This window comes from Polypterus senegalus, chromosome 10, assembly GCF_016835505.1.
Source record: "Polypterus senegalus isolate Bchr_013 chromosome 10, ASM1683550v1, whole genome shotgun sequence".
Classification (NCBI taxonomy): domain Eukaryota; kingdom Metazoa; phylum Chordata; class Cladistia; order Polypteriformes; family Polypteridae; genus Polypterus; species Polypterus senegalus.
Window position 1 is genome coordinate 165,076,453 of NC_053163.1, and position 25,759 is coordinate 165,102,211.

General features: G+C 48.0%; 1 protein-coding gene across 1 annotated transcript; it reads right to left on the minus strand.

Annotated features, from left to right (window-relative positions):
• Positions 1–2,755: 2,755 nt before the first annotated feature.
• Positions 2,756–25,422, minus strand: ttc39a (tetratricopeptide repeat domain 39A). Its single transcript, XM_039767271.1, has 18 exons — positions 25,060–25,422; positions 18,874–18,981; positions 16,133–16,264; positions 12,322–12,395; positions 12,174–12,241; positions 11,999–12,063; positions 11,827–11,926; positions 11,417–11,482; positions 9,487–9,595; positions 9,335–9,402; positions 6,104–6,163; positions 5,412–5,573; positions 5,216–5,307; positions 5,015–5,135; positions 4,821–4,932; positions 4,581–4,695; positions 4,376–4,492; positions 2,756–3,307 (listed from the first exon to the last, which is right to left on the minus strand). The coding sequence occupies exons 1-18, from the start codon at positions 25,254–25,256 to the stop codon at positions 3,133–3,135; spliced, it is 1,941 nt and encodes a 646-aa protein (XP_039623205.1). The 5' UTR covers positions 25,257–25,422; the 3' UTR covers positions 2,756–3,132.
• Between the last annotated feature and the right edge of the window lie 337 nt (positions 25,423–25,759).

Consider the following 25,759-nt stretch of genomic DNA (forward strand, 5'->3'; position numbering starts at 1 on the left):
ACTCCCTGGTGACACGTCTGTCAGTTTCAGGTCAGGGCTTTGCGACGGCCACCCTCTGTCACCACTTTGGAGGTGTGTTTGTGTCCTCGTCCCCCAGTTTTGAACGTTCTGACGAGGTCTTCAGAATTTGTAGCTCGTCCTCATTCCTTGAGGTGCCATTGATGTTCTGAGCTGGCCTGCCCCCCTTACCCCCACAATGTGGTGTTTCCACCTCCATTCATGGCAGTGCTAACGACGACCCCCCAGATGGCCAGGGCATTGTCCTGCTGATCCTCTGCTAGCTTCGGTGGGCCTTGGAGTGGAGACGGCCATTCAGTGTGTGGTGAATGATCACTCAGTGGATGGTGTGTGTCTGCTTTGGTGCCCAGTGCCCCCCACTGCTTTGCCAGTCCCTTTTGCTGTCATCTGGGGCTTCACTTGAACCTTTCACAGCAGTGTTTGGGAGTTCATGTTGTCCCTCGGTGGTCCGTATGGATTTCTATTGGCATTCAGTTGCTAGTACAGAAGGTTGTGTTCCTTTTGCCCCACCCCAGACTTGTGGAGGCCCACCACTTTAAACACCCAAACCCCCCCTCCCCCCATTTCCAGGTTGGTTGCCTTGGATTTCCCCCCACAAGATACGAAGTTTGGCCTCAGATCCCCGCCCACTTACATTAACTGACCAATCAGAGGCTTTGAAGAGCCGTGATGTCATTTTCTGGAGTCTTCCAGGCTGTTTAAAGAGACGGAAAACTTGTGACGCACAGGGGGTCCGATGTGGTAAATAAAGGCTGAAGGTTTATGGAGACCCTCATCGATGGAACAGGTGGAGTTTGGTGGTCTCCACTGTGCGTGTAAATATTAAATGCTAAACTACAGAGCAGAATTTAAATGTTTGATACGCTTGAGCCACTGCTGACCCCCTAAAATGTGCCAGTGATGCGTTTGGTTTGTTAGCAGACCACCTTGTTGATGTGCTTGCTGTTGGCCCCCCTACTGCTCTCATCTCACCACCTCCATCACACTTAACGTCTCGGTCACCAGTTAGAAATTGCACTGGGGGGTCCCGTTTCGCTTCATCACACACAGACACCATGGCTGTGACCCCCAGGGCCTCCAGGTCAGAAAGCAGCGTTAAAGTAGGACCCCCAATGGCTGTCAGTGTCTCTGACTCCACTGCCCTCTCGGCTACTCGGACTGCAGCAGGGGACAAGGATGTGGCCTCGGACCCCTTGGATTGCTACTGCATGGTGGGCCCCCCGGCCCTTTGGCACGATGGAGAAGCTTGGCTTGTGGATGTCGATTCAGAGACGGGTGGGACGCTTTCTTGTTTGTGACATCTTGGGGGTTGTCGCCAAATACTCTGCCAGCCCACCATCTTCTCATCTGAGGTGGGTGGGACGTTGTGTGGTTGAGCCTCGCAGTGCTGCACATGGTGGGTTTACACCCGGACCCTGTGCTAGCTGGGGTAGACCACCCCCTGTTCAGCATTAAGTGACGTGGCAGACCTTCGTAGACGCAGGACTGGACTTTAATACGTGGGCACAGAAACCCAAACTTTAGCCAGCGATGTGATGAGCAAACGTCTTTGGGCGAGTTTATGGCGTGAAGAACGAGGACACGTCTGTCACACGAAACCCCTCACTTTAATGAGCGTCCTGCAACTGCACTTCACCAAATGCTGGGGTCCCTCGACCTAACGGGAGGGTCACATTCTGCCAGTGGGGGGCACAAGTCCAGGTGGGCAAATCTCGGAGATGCTGTATGGCCTAAGACACCACGATGTCATCGTGCAGCACCTCCATGTTCTTCAAAATTGTCATCGTACAGCAGGACCTGCCAGAGCCTACCTTCTGCGTGTGGTGACATTCACTGCTTTGCCACTTTCATCTTCGGTGACTTTTAACTTTGAGTAGCAACTGGACCTGTGAGAGAACGGGGAGCAGTGGACAGCACAGCAGGGTAGGTGGGGTAGGGTAGGCCCAGCAAACGATAGAAGACCACCAATGTGGAGTGAGGCCAGCGTCCCGGCGGTGGTCCTTGACAAGACCACTCATTGTAAAGGACCCCGATCACCTTCTCACCTTTGCCAAGTCATTGTGGAGTCTGAGACTGTGGCAGCAGGGACATGACCTCGGACCCCTTAAGAAGCCCCCCAGTTGATTTTTTTGGTTTGCTCTGTCATTGCACAAAGTGCCCACAAGGTGGAGTGTGTGGGTGGACCAAAGCCAACCCGTCCAGGGTGGTCACCCCACTATGTCTCATGCCACCTCGGGTGGTCATTTTCCCCAGGTATCCTTTAGGGTGTTTATGATTCACTGCAAACTCATACCCCTCTCCCTCTCCCTCTCCCTCTCCCTCTCCCCCAAGCCCCCCACATACCCAACTGGGCGTTTCTTAAAAGTTGAATTTGAGATTCACGTAGTTAGATAAAAAAAAAAATGGAGAAAGCAGAAGTGCAAAAAACTATTAGTCAGCCGTCTGCTGTGTGGGCATGTGGGGGGTACAGCAGGTGTCAATCACTGCCATGGCATAGGTTTTGACCCCCCAAGCCTGCAGTCAGCCTGTCCCCCTACAGCACAGCTTCTCCAGCTGGAATCCCACAGGACTGGCACGGTGGTCCATCTGGCTGTGCCCACTGACGGTGAGAAGCTAGGACATGTGTGCCATCGGCTGGCAAGGCTCCGTTTACTCCATTACAAACCAAAGGCGAGTGGTTACAAGGATCTGGGGGTCTCTTTAGCCCCTTTGTCCACAGCCACGCATCAATCAGAGGTGCATTTTTGATTTTCTTTTAATGCCAAATCCAACCCACACTGCCCCTTGGGGGTCTCATCCATTTTAAGGCAGCCATTGCAGATTGGCACCACCTGCTGGCTTACTAACGCAACACAGCCGTCATTTAAAAAGCAAACCTGCTGCCCCGAAACTGGGTGGGCGCAGATGTCCAAGAGGCTCAGGAGAAACTGAATTGATTCTTGTCCACCGCCTGAAATGGGCGCAGGCTGGAGGGAGAGAGAGGGGGGGGTCGGGACCCCTGACATGGCAACAACCAACTCTTTGTTGTCTAGGTTGGCATGTAGGGCTCCAGTGGAAAACAGATGCTGGCACTGCCCCCCGCTCCAGGAATTGTCCACCCCACCGCACAGTCTCTCAGTCGCCTTCTCGGAGGGTGGCGTTTGTCGTCTCCTGCTCCCTTGCCACGTGACGGGGTGGCATCGGGGACGAAGAGCGAGATCCGTTTCCACGGGCCAGCTTTGCTGTCTGCAGGGCGGCTTGGATACGGAAATGCGTCCGGGACTCCATGGAATAATTCTTGTAGTTTTGCCTGAAGAAAGAAAAAAAAAAAAGACAAAAGAAGACATCGCTAAAGAATGAGGAGACAAGTGGTGGCTGAAAGAAGGTCGGAGAAGGTGGTCTTCTTACGGGGATGATGTGCCTGATCAGCCTCCTGCACCCCCTCACCCGTCTGAATCTGAGCCTTCAGATCTTCACCCATCCACCTCCACTTCACGCTAAAACCCCCCAGTCACTCGTTTGCCCACATACGATGGTCTCTCCATACCACCTCAGCCTACTCTCCTGCACTTTCTCTTCCCCCCCATTTGTTGCACCTCTGAGGGTCTCCTTTCTTATTCTCCACCTCCTTTGCTGTCTGTGTCTCGGCTCCATCCACCAGCATCACAGGCCTTAAGACCCCCGACCCTCGCGATGGCCTCCTCCAGCTGTTCCATCCGCACTTCATTCTGCCTCGAATTCTCCACCGCCGATCCCCGCTGTTTAAACGTGTCCCCCTTTGTTTCGGTGGTCGCGCCTGTTCGGTCTCCAAAGGCCCTCTTTCTGGTGCTATCAGCCTGCACTTTGAGGCCACACCCCCATCAGCAGCACAAAGAGGTGAGGACCCCCCAGGACTGGGAGCGTAAGTGGTCTGCTCGCCCACGATCGCCGTGTCACTCCATCACCCGTCTTCTCCGACGCTCTTATGGAAGGTCATTTGTGACCCAAACGTGTGGCCTTCCTTGTGCCGCACAATCACGAGGTGAGTTTCGCATCGGCGCCGTCGGTCACATGGCACGTGATCTTCGTGTCACTTTAAAACGCGGTGACACAGCACGTCCCGTCCACATTCGCTTAGCGGTCGCTTTGAGTTCATCGCGTTTCAACTCGAGACCCTCACGTTCATGAGCCAAAACCGAGATGGGGTCGTATGGTTAATGGGGGTCTGGCGGCAATCACACCGCAAAGGAGGCTACAGAACCGGAGTCTCAGTGGTCCACTGCTGCCCTCTAGTGGCCAACGTGCCCATTGGGCCTGCAGTGGGTTGGATTTCTTAACACAAGCCCTGTATGAAGTCAGACCAGCGGGCACCCCACCAACAAGCGCCCCAAGTCCTTACTTGGCATTTTCCAAGAACTTGATGGCTTCATCCATTCTTCCCGACTCCATACACAGCAGGCCGTGCTCCAGCAGGGCGTTGGGTGCCAGGTAGTGGTCGTATTTAATCCGTGCCTCACTGCAGAGAGAGAGCGAGAGAGATGCCTGATGTGGTCACTACACCTTGACGACGGTGGGCACAAACTGATGAGCTGACCCCTACTTACTTGCAGTGGATGAAGTTGAAGTACTGCTCGGCCTCTAGGGGGCAGCCCAGGTGCTTCAGACAGAGTCCTTTGAGGAGGCTCAGCAGGCACATGTCGTCCGCCGTGTGGTCCGCCACTACAAGAGAGCAGTGTCAGTAGAGGTCAGTCGAGTGCCCGCTGCTCATGTTGGCATGATGGGGTGTGTGTGTGTGTGCGTGTGCGCGCCAAACTCTCCATCACCCCTCTGGACTGAGGGCCTACCTGGCAGCTGCTCCAACTTGTGCTGGGCCTCATCCAGCGTCTGCAGCATCCCGACGGTCAGGTCTCGATGTCTCCCGATGACTGTGTAACCGTTCCAGATGTACATCATCTCCTTTAAAGAAAGACCAGAATCCATCAGCAGGGGTCCATTTCTACACTTTTTTTTTTTAAATAAACCACACTTGGGCACCTACCAGTGGGGGCACCTGCAGTGGGAGGGTATCGGGCACCAGGTAGCGACGAGCTTTACGAATGGCAAACTTCTCTGTGGGCAGCGATTTCCCCGCAATCTTCTGTTTCATGGTGGTCACCTGTCTACAGAGGAAGATGTGCACGCCAACATGAGTGGGCAGATACAGGGCACAACTTGCCCATCCACCTGGGACACCACCTACCTGAAGATCTGCACCTCATCCTCACCAAAGGGCTTGCAGTCCTCGTCGCTCAGCATGCTGAGGTAAGCCGCCTTCATGTAGGCATAGGTGGCCTGCAGGGGGGTACAAAGGTTCAGTCCATCATCCGGCGGTGACCACGTCGAGCCGCCCCTGCCCGCCGTCGCGCTCACCTGCCAAGCTGCCCAGCGCCTCTCACCTTGGACCAGGAGTTCTCCTTCCACAGCAGGTCGGCGTAGAAGTAGGCCATCTTCCACTGGCGCTTGTAGGTGAAGCACCACATCAGCTCCCAGTAGCACATGTGGTGGAACTGCTTCCAGTGCTGCTGGGCCTCACAGCACTCCTCGAAGCGGGCGATCGCCTGAAACGGCCAAGAGTGAGGTGCCAAGCCAGGTGCCCCCAGGCCTTACGCCAATGTCTTGTACAGAACAAGCATCAACACAGTGCCAAGGTCAGTGGGTGCAACCGAGCGGGTGAGGAGAGCTCACAGCCTCAATATAGCGCCTTGCAGTATGGCTCTTCAGAGCACAGGAGTCACAAAGTCACTAACATGACAGGGGGAGCTAATGAGGCTGGGATGAGACCATAAACCCCCCAAAACACAGGCGCTCTTCAATGAAGTAAGACAAGATGGGATAGGGGGGCACCTTAAACACGCGGGCCAGCACAAGTACCAGGGCCTGTGTGACATCGCTTTAGGAGGTCTCAGCATTTAAACCGAACCAATGACAAGAACATAAAAAAGTGCTGCAGTTGGGGGCACCTTGATATGGAGACCCCAAGTCAATCAAACGATGAAAAGACAAAGGCGCTATATTTATTACCACCCAAATGGTGACCTTTGCCTGCATGGGCCATCAGACTTAATCACAGAATAGAGTTGAACCTCACCGTGTCCAGATTGCCTTTAATCTCCTCAATCCGGCCAGCAAAGAACAGAAAGATCGCCCCCTAGGGGAACAGAACATGAAAAGCGGCGTTAAAAATACAAGACAGTGCGGTGTGAGCAGTGCTGCCAGCAGGGGGCGCTGTTTCATGGTGAACACTTCAATAGATAGAGGCACTATATAATAGATAGATAGATAGATAGATAGATAGATAGATAGATAGATAGATAGATAGATAGATAGATAGATGAAAGGCACTATATATTAGATAGATAGATGAAAGGCACTATATAATAGATAGATAGATAGATAGATAAGGCACTATATGATAGATAGATAGATGGATGAAAGGCACTATATGATAGATAGATAGATAGATAGATAGATGAAAGGCACTATATGATAGATAGATAGATAGATAGATAGATAGATAGATAGATGAAAGGCACTATATATTAGATAGATAGATGAAAGGCACTATATATTAGATAGATAGATGAAAGGCACTATATAATAGATAGATAGATAGATAGATGAAAGGCACTATATATTAGATAGATAGATGAAAGGCACTATATAATAGATAGATAGATAGATAGATGGATAGATAGATAGATGAAAGGCACTATATATTAGATAGATAGATGAAAGGCACTATATAATAGATAGATAGATAGATAGATAGATGAAAGGCACTATATGATAGATAGATAGATAGATAGATGAAAGGCACTATATATTAGATAGATAGATGAAAGGCACTATATAATAGATAGATAGATAGAGTGAAAGGCACTATATAATAGATAGATAGATAGATGGATGAAAGGCACTATATAATAGATAGATAGATAGATAGATGAAAGGCACTATATAATAGATAGATGAAAGGCACTATATATTTGATAGATAGATGAAAGGCACTATATAATAGATAGATAGATAGATAGATGAAAGGCACTATATATTAGATAGATAGATGAAAGGCACTATATAATAGATAGATAGATAGAGTGAAAGGCACTATATAATAGATAGATAGATAGATGGATGAAAGGCACTACAGTCATGTGAAAACATTAGGACACCCTTTGAAAGCATGTGGTTTTTTGTAACATTTTTAATAAATGGTTATTTCATCTCCGTTTCAACAATACAGAGAGATTAAAGTAATCCAACTAAACAAAGAAAACTGAAGAAAAGTCTTTTCAAGATCTTCTGTAAATGTCATTCTACAAAAATGCCTATTCTAACTGAGGAAAAAGATAGGACACCCTCACATGTATTCCCTCTTAAATTGGCTCAGATCTCACACAGGTATATCACACCAGGTGCACATAATTAGTAGATCGTTACTCTGCATGTTGAATGAGGCTTGCCCTATTTAAACCTCAGACATTTAGTTTGGTGTGCTCCTGACTGTTGAAGTGAGAGTGAGCACCATGGTGAGAACAAAAGAGCTGTCAGAGGACTTCAGAAAAAAGATTGTAGCAGCCTATGAGTCTGGGAAGGGATTTAAAAAGATCTCAAAAGATTTTGAAATCAGCCATTCCACCGTCCGGAAGATAGTCTACAAGTGGAGGGCTTTCAAAACAACTGCCAACATGCCCAGGACTGGTCGCCCCAGCAAGTTCACCCCAAGAGCAGACCGCAAGATGCTAAAAGAGGTCTCCAAAAACCCTAAAGTGTCATCTCGAGAACTACAGCAGGCTCTGGCTACTGTTGATGTAGAAGTACATGCCTCTACAATCAGAAAGAGACTGTACAAGTTTAACTTGCATGGGAGGTGTGCAAGGAGGAAACCTTTGCTTTCCAAGAGAAACATCGAGGCCAGACTGACATTTGCCAGAGATAAAGTTGACAAAGACCAGGACTTCTGGAATAATGTTCTTTGGACAGATGAGTCCAAAATTGAATTATTTGGACACAACAGCAGAGGACATGTTTGGCGTAAACCAAACACAGCATTCCAAGAAAAGAACCTCATACCAACTGTGAAGCATGGAGGTGGAAGTGTCATGGTTTGGGGCTGCTTTGCTGCAGCAGGACCTGGTCAGCTCACCATCATAGAATCCACGATGAATTCTACTGTGTATCAGAAGGTGCTTGAAGAACATGTGAGACCATCAGTTAGAAAATTAAAGCTGAAGCGGAACTGGACCATGCAACATGACAATGACCCAAAACATACTAGTAAATCAACCAAAGATTGGCTGAAAAAGAAGAAATGGAGAGTCCTGGAATGGCCAAGTCAAAGTCCAGATTTGAATCCCATTGAGATGCTGTGGGGTGACTTGAAAAGGGCTGTACGTGCAAGAAACCCCTCAAACATCTCACAGCTGAAAAAGTTCTGCATTGAGGAGTGGGGTAAAATTTCCTCAGACCGATGTCGAAGACTGGTAGATGGCTACAAGAACCGTCTCACTGCAGTTATTTCAGCCAAAGGAGGTAACACTCGCTATTAGGGGCAAGGGTGTCCTATCTTTTTCCTCAGTTAGAATAGGCATTTTTGTAGAATGACATTTACAGAAGATCTTGAAAAGACTTTTCTTCAGTTTTCTTTGTTTAGTTGGATTACTTTAATCTCTCTGTATTGTTGAAACGGAGATGAAATAACCATTTATTAAAAATGTTACAAAAAACCACATGCTTTCAAAGGGTGTCCTAATGTTTTCACATGACTGTATATAATAGATAGATAGATAGATGAAAGGCACTATATATTTGATAGATAGATGAAAGGCACTATATGATAGATAGATGAAAGGTACTATATGATAGATAGATAGATAGATGAAAGGCACTATATATTTGATAGATAGATGAAAGGCACTATATAATAGATAGATAGATGAAAGGCACTATATATTAGAAAGATAGATGAAAGGCACTATATATTAGAAAGATAGATGAAAGGCACTATATATTAGAAAGATAGATAGAAAGGCACTATATAATAGATAGATAGATGAAAGGCACTATATAATAGATAGATGGATGAAAGGAACATTATGATAGATAGATGTGAAAGGCGCTATATCATAGGTAGATACAAAAGGTACTACAATATCATAGCTAGGTAAACAGACAGACAGAGAGGAAAGGCGCTATATATCACAGACAGATAATATTTTAGTTGTCTCCAAGAGAAAATTTATAAAGTGCATGAAGTGTGGTTTGAAGGTCTTGGGGGGCTTCAGCTTTAACGTTAAATCCGACTGCCTGCCCGGCTCACCTTGGGGTACTGCTGCAGGTAGGGCTGCAGGAGTCTCTCCGCGTCATCCACGTCTCCTTCTCCAGTACCTGTGGTGACAGTCCAGTTAAATCAGGCCACTCAGACTGAGACTTCACAGTGGTATCAAACCCCGCTGAGCGCACCAACCTTACCCAGAACGAAGCTCAGGAAGGTGTGATAGCAGAGGAGCAGCATGGTGCACAGGACCGACCGGAAATTTTGAGTGGACGCCCCCTCTTGGAGCTGCTGCAACCCATAGCCCTGGAGAAAAGACGACATTCAGAAAACAGTCCGGTCTAACTCCCCAAAGCACATCACAGCACATGGAGACCCCCCTTCATGAACACCATTAACATGAAAAACAGTGCCCTCTACCAGAGACACAGCACATTACAGTCCCGTCCACAGGAAAATTCTCCAGTATAGTGGAGACTACAAGGGCGCCATCTTCTGGCAACAACTCACACTACAATGCCTTTACTCCGACATTTGGACCCGAGGGGGACTATCTGGACACCAGGAGGAAACCCATGCAAAACACAGGAAGAACATTCAAACTCCATACAGGTAGCACCGGCAGACCACAGTGGTCTTATTGCCAGCACTGCTACCCCTATGCCACCTCCATACATTATTAAAAATGTCCAAGTGCAGCACAACCTATTGAGAACAACCCTGGCATTGTGCCCCCCCTTACACAACACCACCACTTACCAACAAGGCTCACACTATGGCGTCCTCTGCTGATGAGGACCTGCACTACAACACCGGCGTTCTCACTGAAAGCTCTTGCAACAGCGCCCTCCTGTGGTAAGAGCCTGAACTACAATACTGTAGACCACCACCCCTAACAACAGTGTCCTCCTCTGGCGAGAGCCCACACCATACTGCTGTAAAACCTCACGCTACAGCACCATCTACTGCTGAGAAACTACACTGCACCTTCTTCTTGGCCTCAAGAAATGCCTTATGTTATAGCGCCCTCCTCTGGTAACAGCAGACAATACTGTTTCCTCTTTCACCAGTACAACCTCACACAACAGTACCCTCCACTGGTAAGAACAAAACGTACAGCATCCTGTTCTCCCAGGTCGACATCGTGCCACAGCGCCCTCCACTGGTAAGTACCTGCACTACAGTGTCACCTCTGCCCAGTAAAAACCCACAACAGTGCCCTCTTCTGGTAAAAACAAACTCTACAACATTGTACTTCCTTGGGCAGACCTCCTGCTACAGTCCCCTCTCCTGGTAAGATCCTGCCCTACAGTATCTTTACCCAGTAAAAGCCCACTGGTATGAGCCAACAATACAGAGTGCTACTCCACCAATATGCCATCCTCCTTCACTCCCTGGCAGTAACCCCTTACACTGCAGCGCCCTCCTGTGGTTACAATAAGCACCAACGTGTCTTCCATCTGCATGCTTCAGCACTCTCTTCTTGTAAGAGTCAACCCCGCAGTGCATCAAGCCACCAGTGCCCCCCTCTAAGACAGAACAAAAGCTACACAGTAAAATACTATCTATTATATAGCGCCTTTCATTTCTCTCTGTTATATAGTGCCTTTTATAACAATCTGTCTCACAGCACTAACTAATTTTCATGGCACAGTGCCCTCCTGTGGTGACAACTGTGTCCCCTGACATTAACTCTTGAGAAATGGCGACCTCCTGCACTAGAGCACCCACCTTACTCAATCAGGAACACTTTACCTAATTAAGAGTAAAACTTCACCCTTCAGCGCACTTCAGCGCCCTCCTCTGGCATAAACCAATCCTACAGCATTCTACACCCCAGGTAGACTTCATGGTATAGCGCCCTCCTCTGTTACGAACTCACACAGCACTTGCATTGCTTTCCAGTAACACCTTAGGTAACGGCACCCCTTAACACTCCAGCGCCCTCCTCTGGTAAGAAGCATCAGTAGGGGCTCACAGGAGAGCGCCCCCTGCTGCCAGCAGTGTGCACGCCAATGCATCTCACCATTCTTGGGGCAACATGCTTCAGCGCCCCTCCTGACAAAGTGCCTTTAACACGGCTTTACAAAAAAGCCCCCCCAAGCGCCCCACCATAACCTCACTCACCTTATTGCCTGAGAATCCCACAAATTCCAACAGTCGCAGTATCCGTGTGGGCAGCATGGAAAGAGTCTGGAGGGAGACGGAGTTTTGGAAGATAAAGGTGAGAAACAGCGCCGCCACCACCTGTACATTTTATGATGAATTACTTGACAGATGCAGTGTGTCTTTATACTCCTTGCAGTGTAAGGCGCTATAAATACAATCACAGGTGCCTCAGATGGGCCATCAGAAGTCACTGCCACTAACTGAAGTACAAACATAGAACTGGGCAACGCACACCAACTACCAATAGATTCCCACGTGGTGTAGCTGGCATCAGGCTGATCTTGCTGATGCCATGCAATGCCACCGCCAACAAATCTCGAGTAATCTGTGCCAGCTCTCGTAATCATAAACCAAAATGGAGTCCTCACCAGATTGAAGGCTCCAACGCCCAGCTTCACACCTCCTTCCACATGCGAGTGGCCCTCTGACCGGGGGCACTGGGACGACTGGACAATGCCGTGCAGATCCCTTCAAAGAGAGTGGGCATGAGTGGGCATCCTGTGGCCGTCCCCAACCATAACCCCACCTTGGTGCACTCACTTGTACATCTGGTAGCTGTTCCGCACCTTCATCCCTCCCTTGATGAAGCTGATCATGTTCTCATCCTGAAAATCAAGAAAACATGGACAGGTAGGCACCAGTAGGGGGAGCCATACAAGAAAACGGAGGGCTGATGGGCAGACAAAGGGCACAAAAGCCAGCAGTGCCAACTGACCTGCAGGAAGGTGAGGGCCGCCCTCTGCAGGAGACACTCGGCATAACAGATCTCGGCGTGGAGCTCCTCTGGGGACACAGGAATGGACAGTAAGTGGGGTGCCATGGGGGGGCTCGAGGAATCATAAGATGGGGGTCTGGCCACTCACCTTCGGTGAACTGCTCCCCCTGCCTGTGGATGAGGCTGTTGAATGATTCTGCGACCGACGATTTCTTCCTGAACCTGTCAAATGCAGATGAACAAAATGAAGTCACGAGGGGTGGGCCAAGGGTCTGAACACGGGTTCAAGGCCTGCAGCTCGGCTACCCAGTGAAGCAAGGCAGCAGGAGAATCCAGTCAGGCTGAGACAGCAGGAGCCCCAGTCCCCCCCTCATCTACCAGCGGCCACTTCCACTGGACACTCCACTAGTGACCGAGAGGCAGCTCTGGCGCACCCTACAGGCCAAAGGTGGCAGTGCAAGCCGAATAGTGAAGGGCAAAACTAAAAGAACAAACAGGCTGACCATTGCCTGACATTCCCACTCCAAATTAGGACCACCTGGAGCCAATCCCAGCAACATCAGACACAAGGCAGGAAGCAACCCTGGGATGCTCACAGCCCACCCTCACAGATTTAGATGATAATATTACTGGGGGTCCAGACCCTCATTGCCAGATTAGATAAACTGCTGGACGTCTCAGCATTAGTGCTGAGGCATTGGTCTCATCCAGAATTTGATGTGCCCAAATAAACCTGAGGAGAACAAACTTTACAAAAGTGACGACTGGATTGGAGTTGAACCCGGATCCTGGTAGCAGCAGGGCCAAGCGATAGAACTCGTTACTGTGTGATATGAAACCCAAAAGAAGCCCACTGGGTGCTGGGAAATCCCCTCAGCTCAGCTGGACAAGCCAGCACTCACCAACTCTGAGGACAAGGATTCAAGGCCACCCTCTCTGTGCCAGCATGCAAAATGGAGACTGGCAAGGCACCAAGTGACTTCCCTTAACTGCTGTGCCACCATAACACCCTCAGCCACTGAAATAATAACTGCAGTGAGAAGAAAATCTGCGTAATGAGGCACTGAGCAGAAATCATGGGACCCTCATCCCAAGACTCCAGTTCCAGGCCGGTCATGTTGGATTCATTAAGCCCTGAATCACAAGACAGCCCTTCCCTGGGACATTCCACGACCCACATGCCAGCCCGCCGGACAGGAGCGAAGGCCCAGTTGTGCGTCTCTATGGTGGGCGTTAAATGACGTTAAATGAGAGGAACGTGACACTGAGGGGCGCTTGGGGGTTTAAATCACCGTTTGAGTTTGGATTGATTTAGTTCATCAAACTCATACGTGTACCTTTTAAAACACAATGCAATTAAATGTCCTAACTGAGAGTCCGCGTTTTAATGGCACTTTAGAATATCACACGCACCCCAAATAGCCAGCTGACGTTTTGTCAAGGCGGCACCGACCGATGTCCGGTTGTCAGGTTGTGGAGGGTGTACGGCGAGTCGTACTTCATACAATTTAAATAAAAAACGGGGCCGACCGACCGACCGACTGACTGACTGCGCGTGCGTAACAAGTAGATAACCTGGTTGCGCGCGACTAAGCGGCCTTTTAAATGACTTGTATTGGGGATGCGGAGAGGCAGTAGGACGAAGGAAAGGAAAGTGAAATGAAAGAACTTCACTGAAGGCAACTTAATCAGCAGCTGAAGTGGCACAGAAAGTCCATTATTATTAAAACTGGACATCACTTAAATTAATTTCAATTTGATGCCTAAATCCGTTAGTCCGTCAGCCCACGAGAGCTGCCGATTTAAGTAAAAGCGCGTGTCCGGCCGTGCGCGCGACTCTGCAGCCGTTTTAAATGATTTGTATTGAGGATTAGGTGAACGTGGAAAAGACAGAAAAAAAGCAAACTGAAGATGACTAATCTGACAGGGTAAATGTAATCAGCAATTGATGTGGCACAGAATGTCCATAATACTTAAACATGACATAATTTGAAATACCAAACAGAAATTTAAAATCGATGCCGAAGTCCGCGAGAGGCCAGCTCAGGTGAAAGCGCGTGTCCGGCCGTGCGCGCGACTACGCATCCGTTTAAATGACTTGGATTGAGGATCAGGAGCGGCAATCGGACGAGGAATGGAGGCAAACATACCAACTGAAAAGAGCCCCACCTGAGAGAAAACCTGCCAGAGTGAAGTAATCAGTAATTGAGGCCGCAATGAATGCTCATGTTACTTAAACCTAATATTTATTGAAAGATTAAATCATTGAAAGCAGCCAATGGGGATTAAAATCGATACTAAAGTTCAGCCGCCCCCTCGTAGGAATTGAGTGGAACGCGCGTGTCCGGCCGTGCGCGTGACAGCCACCTGTACGGAGGACAAGGAGCGGCTATGGGAGTTCAGGAGAGAGAAGCGCACATTGAAAGAACCTTTCTGATGGTAACCGTGACGCCGTCAGGTAAATCAGTAACTGAGGTCACACAGAACGTTCTTCTGCTTTAAATCGGACGATTCTGAAGATCGACAAGGCTTTTTAAAATGGGAGGTTTTGAAATTATAAACACACCACACTCTGTTCGATTTATCTCAACGAAAACTGAAGAATGAGTGAAGTAAATTTCAATGAAATTGAACCAGGAGCCACGTTGTTTCACACAGACGGACAGGCAAGAAGTGCCTTTGTATTTTAAGTGAATGAACGAACCAAAAAAAAAAATAAGCGGTAAAAATAAAATTAAAAACAAAAACTAAAAGGATAACCAAATTAAATTAAATGAAAAATAACTCTCCACCCATCAGTTGTCTAACATGTTTATTCCAACTAGCACTTGCTATTGGATGTGGTGGGGAAGACATGGGCGGGGTTTACTGTCAGACCCCGCCCATATTCTGTAATCCACCACTCGCTGCAGAACATGGGGTGTCCTGGGGACTGATGTGGGCGGAGTTACATGCCAGACGTCATCCATATAATGTAATCCTCCACTAACTGCAGGGATGGGGTGGGGTTTGAAGTGGGCGGGGTCAGGCGTTAATAATCCTCTCCATGGAGCATGACACATGAGCGTTAGCAGGAAGGTACGATATTAGATGAATATTTATTTATTTCATTCACTTATAATGCTATTCTTTATTTATTCATCATTGCACAATTAAACACTGCCCCCTACTGGACCAGAATGCAGCACCATCATAGATGTGCTGAGCTGCTGCGCCATGAAGTCAGTGCAGTTTTAGGATGGAAGTCAAGGTTTGGGTTTAATGGTAAGACTCAGACATCTGAACCCCCAACCCCCATTGACCTCCATCCCACCACATGCCACGGGCTGCAGCCAGGACCCTCTCCTTTATCCAGTTCACAAATGAAAAAAACAGGTTAACCAATTCATATTTAACAATTGGAGATTATTTAAAAAATGAATGCTAATGAGGGTCTACTGACCATAGTAAACACTGGTATTAAAGGGTGGGTGACTCGGCTGTTTTACAGATGCTTCTTGGGGTCACACCATGGGGGCCATACAGAAGCCAGGCCCCTCCAAATGCTTCAAGCTGATCTATGCAAGTCCAAGGGGGTCCTTTGATCGTTAATCAAGCAGGCTGCTGACTTCCACGATCAGGAGTGAATCGAGTCTCTCTAATCTCCAAGAGGGATCCCACCAGACCCCCTGTAACTCGCCTCTGGTCCTCCTTATGGTTTGCCTGCTGACACGCAGAGAATTGAGGGGCACATCCACCAAACCAGCAGATGTGTTGTGTTAAGATCTGCTTCTTCTAAAAATATTATAAGCAGTACTAAAAAGAGAAACTGGACTCCACGGAGTGAGCGGAGAAGCTCGGTGCCTCCATCTTTCCTGACTGTGTAGGCAGGGCTGTGACAAAGGATGGAATGATGGCGGTGTCATTCACCCCCACACCCCCAAAGTCAGGACCCTATGTGGTACCCGCTTTCACCTTACCTCTGGCACACGGCCTGCGCCTCCTTCATTGTGTTTCCAGCCGATATAATGTCCTGAGGGTCAAAGGTCATCATGGCCTGCATCTCCTGGATAGTGGCATAGGTGAGGGCGTGATACATGCTGTCCTTTACCCTGAAAGAAAACCACAAATAAACTTGGATTGGGCACAAAAGGGGGCCGGGCAGTTTATTTTATTGAGTCATTTTAAACCGGCAATTACATGCCACAGGGGGGCAGCAGACAGCAGAGCGGGCACATACACACTGGAGCGGTGCCAGCTGCCATATGAATGGCAGGACTGTCTCAGGGGTGCGGGGGATTGGTGATGAAAAAAAGGAAAATGACACAAGGGGACAAATAAAAACACTGAAATGACACCAATTATAAAACGTCACTCGTGTGCTGTTGTGTTTTCTTCATCTTGTTTTATGATTATTTGGGTTACCTTGAATTATTACTTCTCGTGTCATTTCTGCTTTAATTTGCTTATCCTTTATTCTGCGCGGTTTAGATCTTCAAATGTTCTCTCGTTCCTTGTGTTTTGTGGATGGAGCCACGGGTAAGAGCGAGGGTCCCAGCAGAGTCTCACCGAGTTTTGTTAAGCGGTTCCTGGGATTTCGTTTCATTTCTTATGGATTTTTGGACCGTGCACTTGGACTCGTTTTTAGCCCCCCTTCTTTAGCATTTAAAATTATTTTCTTGGCCAACGCCGACTTTTGAGATGCTTTTGTTTCCGTTTCTTTTCTTTTTCCAATTGGAGTCCCGGTAGGTGACGTGACCTGCTCAGGGTCTCACAGCGTCAGTGATGGGATTTGAACCCACAACCTCAGGGTTTGAAGTCCAAGGCACCACCCTGCCTGCTTTTTGTCCATTTTTGCTGTTTCTCTGAATAAATGCATCATTTGTATTGTCGCTCGTCTCAACAAGCCTGTGATCTTCTCCATTTATTGAATTTTTGTTTTAATTTTGGGGTTAGGTGGTATTTTGAACGTCTACAGCCAGTTTGGACTTGGGTAGGCCAAAGCCTGCTAGTAGTAGTTGGGTCTGGCTGCTTGAGCTGTAGCCTCATCTGGGCAGGCTGGTGAAGGAACTGGCCTGCTTTGTGGCTCTCATTGGTGGCCAAACAGCCCTGTGTGTCAGATCGGTGGCCCCGTTACACAACCTACACCTACTAATGGTGGTCAGGAAGGCCCAAGTGTCAAGGTCAGCTTACTGTAACACATTGTTGATTGAGCGCCCCACGTCACACTACAGCTTGGACAACCAAATGTATGACACCTGCTGGTATGAAGTACCTGAAATGTCAGACCCTGGCCACACTAGAGCCACCCCACCCAACAAATCGGCACTATAGTGAAAAATGATATGAAAGAAAATGAACTTTCACATTCACTTTTTTGGTTGATGCCTTCATCCATGGCATGTTGCTCCAGGCAGGAGGACATCACTCTGGTATGCGGACCCCAAGGTAGCCCCAGACTCTGGAATGAAGTTTCAGGTGTCTCATTATGTGACCTAATATGCCACGTATGGACCTACTTAGATTACTGTAGATTAACATGCTAAACGTGCTTTTGTATATTCACACCATAAAGGCTTTGGTAGCTGTGGTGCGCGTGTATGGGGGGCTCAGAAGGTTAAATTAGGCTCAAAACACCACAGTGGTGCACGAGTGCCAGGGATCGAGAACTCGGGCAGGTGAAGGCACTCGTTCAGGGTGACATGGTGGCAGCAGTGGCATTTCAACTCACAAACCTCAGGCACTGAAGTCTAAAGCCAAAACCGCCGCACCACACTGCCTGCCTTTCTGGTGGTGGCTTTTATGTCTATTATCATCCACAGTTATATAGTGCCTTTCACACTTATCATTACCAATTTATAATTCTTATTTTTAAGGTACAAAATAATAGTCAGACAGCTGTGTATGGCACTACAAAAATTAACCAATAGATGTCAATAAACTCTATGAGCCTTTAAGGAACAAGAGGAGGCCATTCAGTCCGTCAGGTTCGTGGGTTTAGCCAACAGCCAAGCGGCTCAGTGTTAAGGTGTCTGCTTCAGTTCTCTGGTTTATATGGCGCCTTACACAAACCTCTCTCTATTATATGGCGCCTTACACAAACCTCTCTCTATTATATGGCGCCTTACACAAACCTCTCTCTATTATATGGCGCCTTACCCAGCTACTATTTGGCCGACTCCTCTATCCAAGGCCACTTGCAGCATTCCAGACACACAGGTGGGCTCAGATCCCGCTAACCTCTCGGCCTCAAGTCTGACGCCTTACCCGCTCCACCTCACTGCGTAATTCCTTAATATTTCGGGATATCCTGCATGTGACATTTCAGGTAATTCATCCCAACTGGTGCTCATTGTTTAGCACACGCATTTGCCTGTCCAGGCTGTACCGAGACGCATGGCGCTATATGGAGTTCAGATGCTTATTTATATCAAGTTGTTGATTTAGAACATGTAAGGAAGAATTTCTTTGTATTTTGTATACGTGACTATAAGGACCCCCAGGCCTAAAATTCAAAGAGTTGCTGAGCCGCACGACAGAATGTGGACACTATGGGGCAGGTCATGAAATAACCAAATGAAAGGCGCTATATAGGGGGCTGCGGTTCAAGCCCTTCCACTCATCCACCACCTGACGCCACATCCTATTTGGCAAATCCCTCCTGCCACCTCACTCCAGGAAAAAGAAGACCACCGTGCCAGTCCCCTGGCTTGAGAGTTACCTCGGGTGAAGCTGAGCCAGCGCCTCATCAAACTTGTTGCTCAGGAACAGGTCGAGTGCAGCCATGCTCTCCTTCAGGGCAGCCTGCAGGTCCGTCGGCTCCGCTGTCCTGGCACAAGGAGACAAAACAACAGGATCAGCTGACACGGAGATGGGAGAGGTGGCAGAGTTTATGTGAAACCAAACGGGCCCGCCATCCTCCTTGGCACCCCCGATTGACCTTACAGGTGTATGGCAGATGCCCTCAGGTGTGGGATGTGAAAGCTGCACCTGCATCATGTCTTCTGCCCCGTGGGCCTACGGCACTTCAGTGGCTTGGCATGTAAATTCCTGCACAATTTGGAAAAGAAAAATGCCACGTAGGCAGAAGAGACACACGGGCAGCGTGTAAGGAGGTCAGGGAGGGGAGGGCGCTATATAGAAGTGAACTGAAGATCTGGACTGGCATCGATGCTTGTGGTGGTGTAAAATCTGGCTTGACAAATCTATTTGTTTATTTGTGTGCACACTTCGATAAAAAGCCAAATTAATAAATACCCGTCTTTTCAAATTTGAAGGCACGGTGGCACCTCTGGCAGCTCTCCTTGTGTCCATGCGGGCTTTTCTTCCCACCACACCCAATGTACTGACAACTCTAAAGTGACGAGACTTGAGGCAATCAGACTTTATTTGATAGAGCGCCGTGAGCAGCATTCACCTTCATGGGGTGCCCGACGGCGGCAACGTGCGAGTGATGGATGGGCGTCTTCACCAGCCTTGAGTTTGCCACTCTTGGGAACCTCCAATGAAAGAGCGGAGTTGAATTTACACAGCAAATTTATGAAATTGGATTTTGAGTTTCAGTATGTAGGTGGCAGGTTGGCACAGTGGGTAGCCCACAAGCCCGCAGACCCCGCATTGTTATTATTAGGATTATGTTTCTTAAATTCATTGCAGTTGTATTTGCCCCGTTTTTGGCGTCAGGGGTGTAACGGTACAGCGGGGTCTCCCACAGGTCATAAAAACTCCCCTTAGTGTTTAGTTTGACATACAAGGACGGACGACTCCGGCAGCAGGTTTGGTTTCCAGCTGACCTTTTGGGTTTGACTTTTGCTTCTCGTCTCGTCCTTTTGTTCTCGTTTGCCAGTTTTTTCAAACCTCAACATCCAACTGGATGTCAAAAAGTAAAAAACCAAAGACGTAAACCAAGTGGTGAAGGCGACGGACTTGCAGCTCACCGAGGAGGCCATTAGCCAGCAGGCCTGATGAGGTTTCTATAGGAGCAGCTTAGGAGGCTTTGAAGCAAAGCAAATACCGAGGTGTGGGTGTGTGTGTGTGTGTGTGTGTGTGTGTGTGTGTGTGTGTGTGGAGGGGGTCCTTCTCTATTAAAAAGGTTAATGAGGCCCCTGCTGCCAAAATAAATAAATAAAAACACAATAAAAGTAACTCCACAAAATGTCAGCTCGCTGGAACAGAAGGCTCCTACTGGGCCTCTAGGGATGGAGGATGAAATCCTTTAGGCTTACAGAAAGCCCTGCAGTAAAGGGGAAGGACACACACACACACACACACGAGCAGCGAACTCGGGTTCAAAGTGAGGACATCACAGCTACTTCAGTATGGAGCAGGACCACAACATCACTCAGTCTGGGTTCAGCCCGCATGGGCCACAAGGTGGCGCTGCACTTCATACAGGGATACGGAAGAAAAGTCCAACGGAGCAAAGAGGGGACCAAGGCCGCCAAGAAGAGAAACAGGAGGTCACAGGTGGGGGACGCTCCCAGCCTTTCTGGGGACCTCATCCCCATTCCTTGAAGCCCGCACTCAAATCCTTTTTTGAGACTAAGCAACTGTTGGGAAAAACGTAAATCATAAGCCAGGTCATGACAGCCAAGAGTCACCATATCCCCTGAAGTCCGCCGGCCTGCCAAAGAGTGAAGTCACTCAGATCAACGCTCCTCGGGTGAAAGCAAAGCTAAACATAATCGGAATGCAAATAAGCCAGTGGGCGGGGCTTAGAAAAGGGTTGGCCACACCCAGCAGTGGCTGCTCGCTTCGGTCCGACCGGTTTGAGGACGTCACTTGATGCCTCCTGCCACTGCTCCACGTGTATCTGCTGCGGCGCCATTGACAGCACGTGCATCAACTAAACAAGCAAAGTGGGCAAAACGTATAAAAATAAAGAGACAGCAAAAGGAGTTCGGAAGTATAATTGACAATAGTTTAAAATGCAACTGCTTATTTTTCCTGATTATTGTTGTTTAAGATGGAGAAATCGTGAGTGCTCTCCCCTCGACTTTCTCATATACTCAGATATGGGGATGAGTATGTGAGGAGTGGCGGCATGGTGGCGCAGTGGGTAGTGGGGTTGGCATGTTCTCCCCGTGTCTGCGTGGGTTTCCTCCCACAGTCCATAGACATGCAGGTTAGGTGCATTGGCGACCCTAAATTGTCCCTAATGTGTGCCCTGTGGTGGGCTGGCGCCCTGCCCAGGGTTTGTTTCCTGCCTTGCGCCCTGCATTGGCTGGGATTGGCTCCAGCAGACCCCCGTGACCCTGTAGTTAGGATATAGCAGGTTGGATAATGGATGGATATGTGAGGAGTAAATCACAAGACGATGATATTTTTATATTATGTACATTAAAGAACAATCAACAACAATTCAAATGAATAATATACATGTATTGAACAATTATTATAAAAGTTGATAAATCGGACCCTGCCGCTGCATGAATAAAAGGTGAAGCACCACCTCCGGTTAGCGGAAAGAGCCCAAAATGTTTAGGACCGAATACTTGTATGCAAAATTTGGTTGACCGAAGTGAAAGTGTCCTCAAGTTATCCTGTTTACACACACAACGGTATTTTGGGACTCGGCGATGTCTAAAACGTCGGGATTCATCAAAATCTCGACACTTTCCTTATACTACTTTAACAATCGCTTGAGATCTGTCCACCCTGGCAACTTTGGGTTCCAACCCCGGGTGGGATGCCACTTGATCACCAGGCCACAGGTAAACCTAAACCTGCTGCCACCTTTTGTCTGCATAAGGTGGTACGCCACCTCAACTGGGCACCCATCCACCCAACCATAGGGCCACTTGTAGGTCAAAGAAGAATAGAAAAACCACCCAGGAGTGTGCCAGGTCATTATCTGTGATGGGCTGCATGTTCTCCCCATGTCTCCACACACCCTTAAAGATGCAGGGTCCTAGGTGACCTTGTTTTCCTCTTTATTGTGTGGTACCTTCAAATGTCCCCCTGCCGTCTATACCTGTGCCCTCATTCTTCTGTTGTAACAGAGCAGACATTTACACTTGAACTGAATTATTACTGGTGATTTGGCCAAAATAAAATAAGTGTGACAAAACATACTCTATCATTAAGTAGCAGTGCGTCCATAAGCGTCTCTCTGCTTACCTTCAGTCAAGCTTGGTCATCACTACCACATGTCCTATGAATGGAAATGGACAGAGTTGTCTTCATCATGGCCAGAGACACAGACGGAGGTGGTCTTCTGTGCATGGCCAGGGGATGACAGGGAGACACCAACAGATACCATTCCTATCAGAAGTCCTGAACCAACAGGGCGCTGGGGTACAGAATGGCCACCGCTCAAAAACAGCCATTCTTCAGGCCAGCGGGTCCACAAAGCCACCTTTTCATACCTGCCCTCCAGTCCAGAGTTGCCCCCCCACCCCCAGGCTTATGGAGTGTCCTGCCCAGAATGGCCCTTGCCAACCTGCTTCGAGGACCACCCCAGCACCCTGCAATAAATGACACTCCCAAAGCAGGACTTTGCATAAGCATTCCTAACGCTTGTTTGGGGGGACAGAAAATGACGGGGGCTTGCATAAAGAAAATGGCTTCTTTGTTTAAATCACTACTAATGCTTAAATGACAATTCTCAATTATCAAAATATTCGCCTGCATGTAAACACAACGCAGGACTGAAACAAAGAGCTGAGGCATCATGAAGAAGCAGCACTAACCGCTGTGCCACCATGTTGCTGCCCCACAGGTTTTTCTCAATTGTTTGACTACATTAGCGGGGCGTTCGGGGGCCACTGGTCTTTAGAAGTAACATGACGTGTGACAGGATTACCGGTAGGCAGAGTGAAGATGCAGGAGCATTCTGAGCAAATCCAAATGTTATTTTATTACTACATGCAATATTAATGCCGAACATTACAAGTGACTACAACTGCTGGATGGACAGAAATCAACTCATCTACCTTCATAAAAGGACAAGTGTCTGTGTGTCCGTTTAGCTGTTATGTCGCTGTCATTCCAACAGATGGCGCATCACAAACATCTGTTGTAGTAAAATGCATTGCATTTGTCACACCGGTGCATGGCACGTCACAAACATTAACCCTGCTTTCACAAATCCCATACCAAAGGGCAAATAACAGAGACATATAAAGTTCAAAAGTTAGTACATCAGAAACATTTGCAGTAATGCATTTCCATACTAGAGGCTAATAAATAGTGCACTGCAAACAATATCACCTTAGACAGGTAGCACTGCTAGGACAGATGTCTGTGTGTCCATCCAGTTGCTAGGGTTAGGAAGAAAAATTTTAAAATGGGCAAAACGTGTTAGACAAAGGGGTAAATAATAATAATAAAACAGTAAAATTACCAAAGAAGGGTCTAAAAATAAGAAAATTAGTGTTATCCACCTATCCTTTTATCCGACATTATACAGTTCCTGTAATAATAATGACTGAGCGACAATAACGATAAACAGATGCGCACATCAAGAAACCAAAACCCTGACAGGACGGAGCTGAAGTCGCTAAGCCCGGCCGATGTGAGAGACACCACCGATGCACTTTCCAAGTAAAGCAATTCACCTATGAGAGTCAATATTTGATTCTCTACTGGTGGTCCGAGCAATCCAAGAGTCGCTCCCAGAAGTTTAAAATTGACGGCTTTCAAACAGAAGTAGGATTGCTATTGTTTCAGACTATTTGAAAGGTCAGCGATTACAAATAGCGTATAAGATTCTTGATCCTCTACTAAGGACCTTTATCAGAGGGTGCAACTTCACAAATTTCTATTATAATCAATAATATTTAGACTTTAAACATTTAAATTGGAGTACACATTTGAATATTTCACACAACTCTTCTAGTTTACTATGTACTTCTACCACATGATAGAAATCTTTCTTTTTCTTATGTACACCTCAAATATGGGCAGAGTACAGTAATTCAGATTTATTTATATTTACCTCATTACTTGCCATTAACTGCTATTTTCACTTCTGCTTTTCATTGTCACGGTACTCATAGTTGAATCTAATCTAATATTCTAATTATAATTCCAGTTCCCAATCTCTCCCATTGTCTTGGCAGTCCCTGGTGGTGTTAAGAAGAGTCAGTGACTCACTGGACAGTCGGGGTCACCCAGTACAACCCCAGGCAAATGGAAGCACTCAACTAAATTTGAACCTGGCATCGTCTGGGGCACAAATGCCCTTCTGTACTTGAGGAGTACACTGGAACCCAAGCGGCATAAGTCCGACAAACGAGACCGGGGGGCTACGTGATTGGTGCGCATCTTCTGGAAACCCGGTTTAGATTGTCCGAACAGGTCCTTTCTCAAACATCCGATCACTTTTAGGACCCCTTGGTAATGGTTTAAAAAAGAACTCACCCTTGGGTGTGAGTGAAAGGCGCTTTACTGACGGCCCGGTATCCCCGTTCTACGCCGCACGTATTTTAATTTAGCATAACTGCGACCGTCTAAAAGGGGTTCCATCAATTCGGAGCTGCGGGGGCTACCCAAGCCACTTTGGGCTCATCTCTGGGTGGCAATTCAGTCCCATCCCAAAGGCTACTCGCCTCCAAACTTAACTCGTGCTCTGGACATGCGACCACTGCACTCCACACCCTTCTTCTTAAGAGTCCAGTCCCGTGACATTTTGTAAAAGATCGCAGTCTTCCTCAAGCTGAACTCGCTGGATTGAACGGTGTGCTCAACAAGACACGCACTCGCTTCTGGGGCAGCACTTTCACGCCGTTCGCTCGCCTCACTTTTTTTTAGACAGACGAACTCGGTCGGTTCAGTTGCCTTTCGCGAACATCGTGCCCGATCATCTCACTGATAACTTCAGCCCAACACTCCCAAGCTCGCCAAGAGCCACCCTGGCTCGCGCCCACTTTTGAGCTTCACCCGGAGGACAGACACACAGACTTACCTCGTGCTGCCCGGAAGCTTGGGGCTCATCCTCCATTCTCCGAGAAAACTCATGAGTAGGCAGCCAGCAGGGGAAGCGAAATGAACGGGAACTTCGCAGGCTAGCCGAGCACGAGCACGAACCCAGAAAAGGAGGCGGCCACTAGGAGGGCGCGCGCGGCAGGTAAGGAGAGGCCTGTGCCCAAGAATCTCGCGCATGCCCACAGGGACCAGGGCTTGGCGATGAGAATGTGGGAGTGTTAAGGGCGCAGAAACTTGCGGATCACGAGGGTGATTTAGGTCAATAGGATAACATGGATGGATAGATAAATAAACAGACAGATATCTGATGATATCATTCTTGTATAAAAAGTTCACTGTGAATGGTATTTTCTAGCCAGTCTTCCTCCCAGCATCCCAATGCAGAAAGTTTAAAGCGGACACCAAATTCAAGGAGAGCAAGGAGCACAGAAGGCACCACGAACCAACAATACATCAACAAGGAAATGCCACCTTACACAGGAAGCAATTTTAGTAAATCTCAGCTCTTTTACCGCATGAATACTTACGAAAAGGCGAACTCCACCCTCTATTGTAAAGCTGTAATTCTCAGGGACACGGCACCCGGTATTATTATAAGCAGGTATTCCACCTCAGTGAGCTCATTCAGCTGACTTACTCATCGACAGAAATACAGAAATGGCTCCATCTGTTGCTTTAGT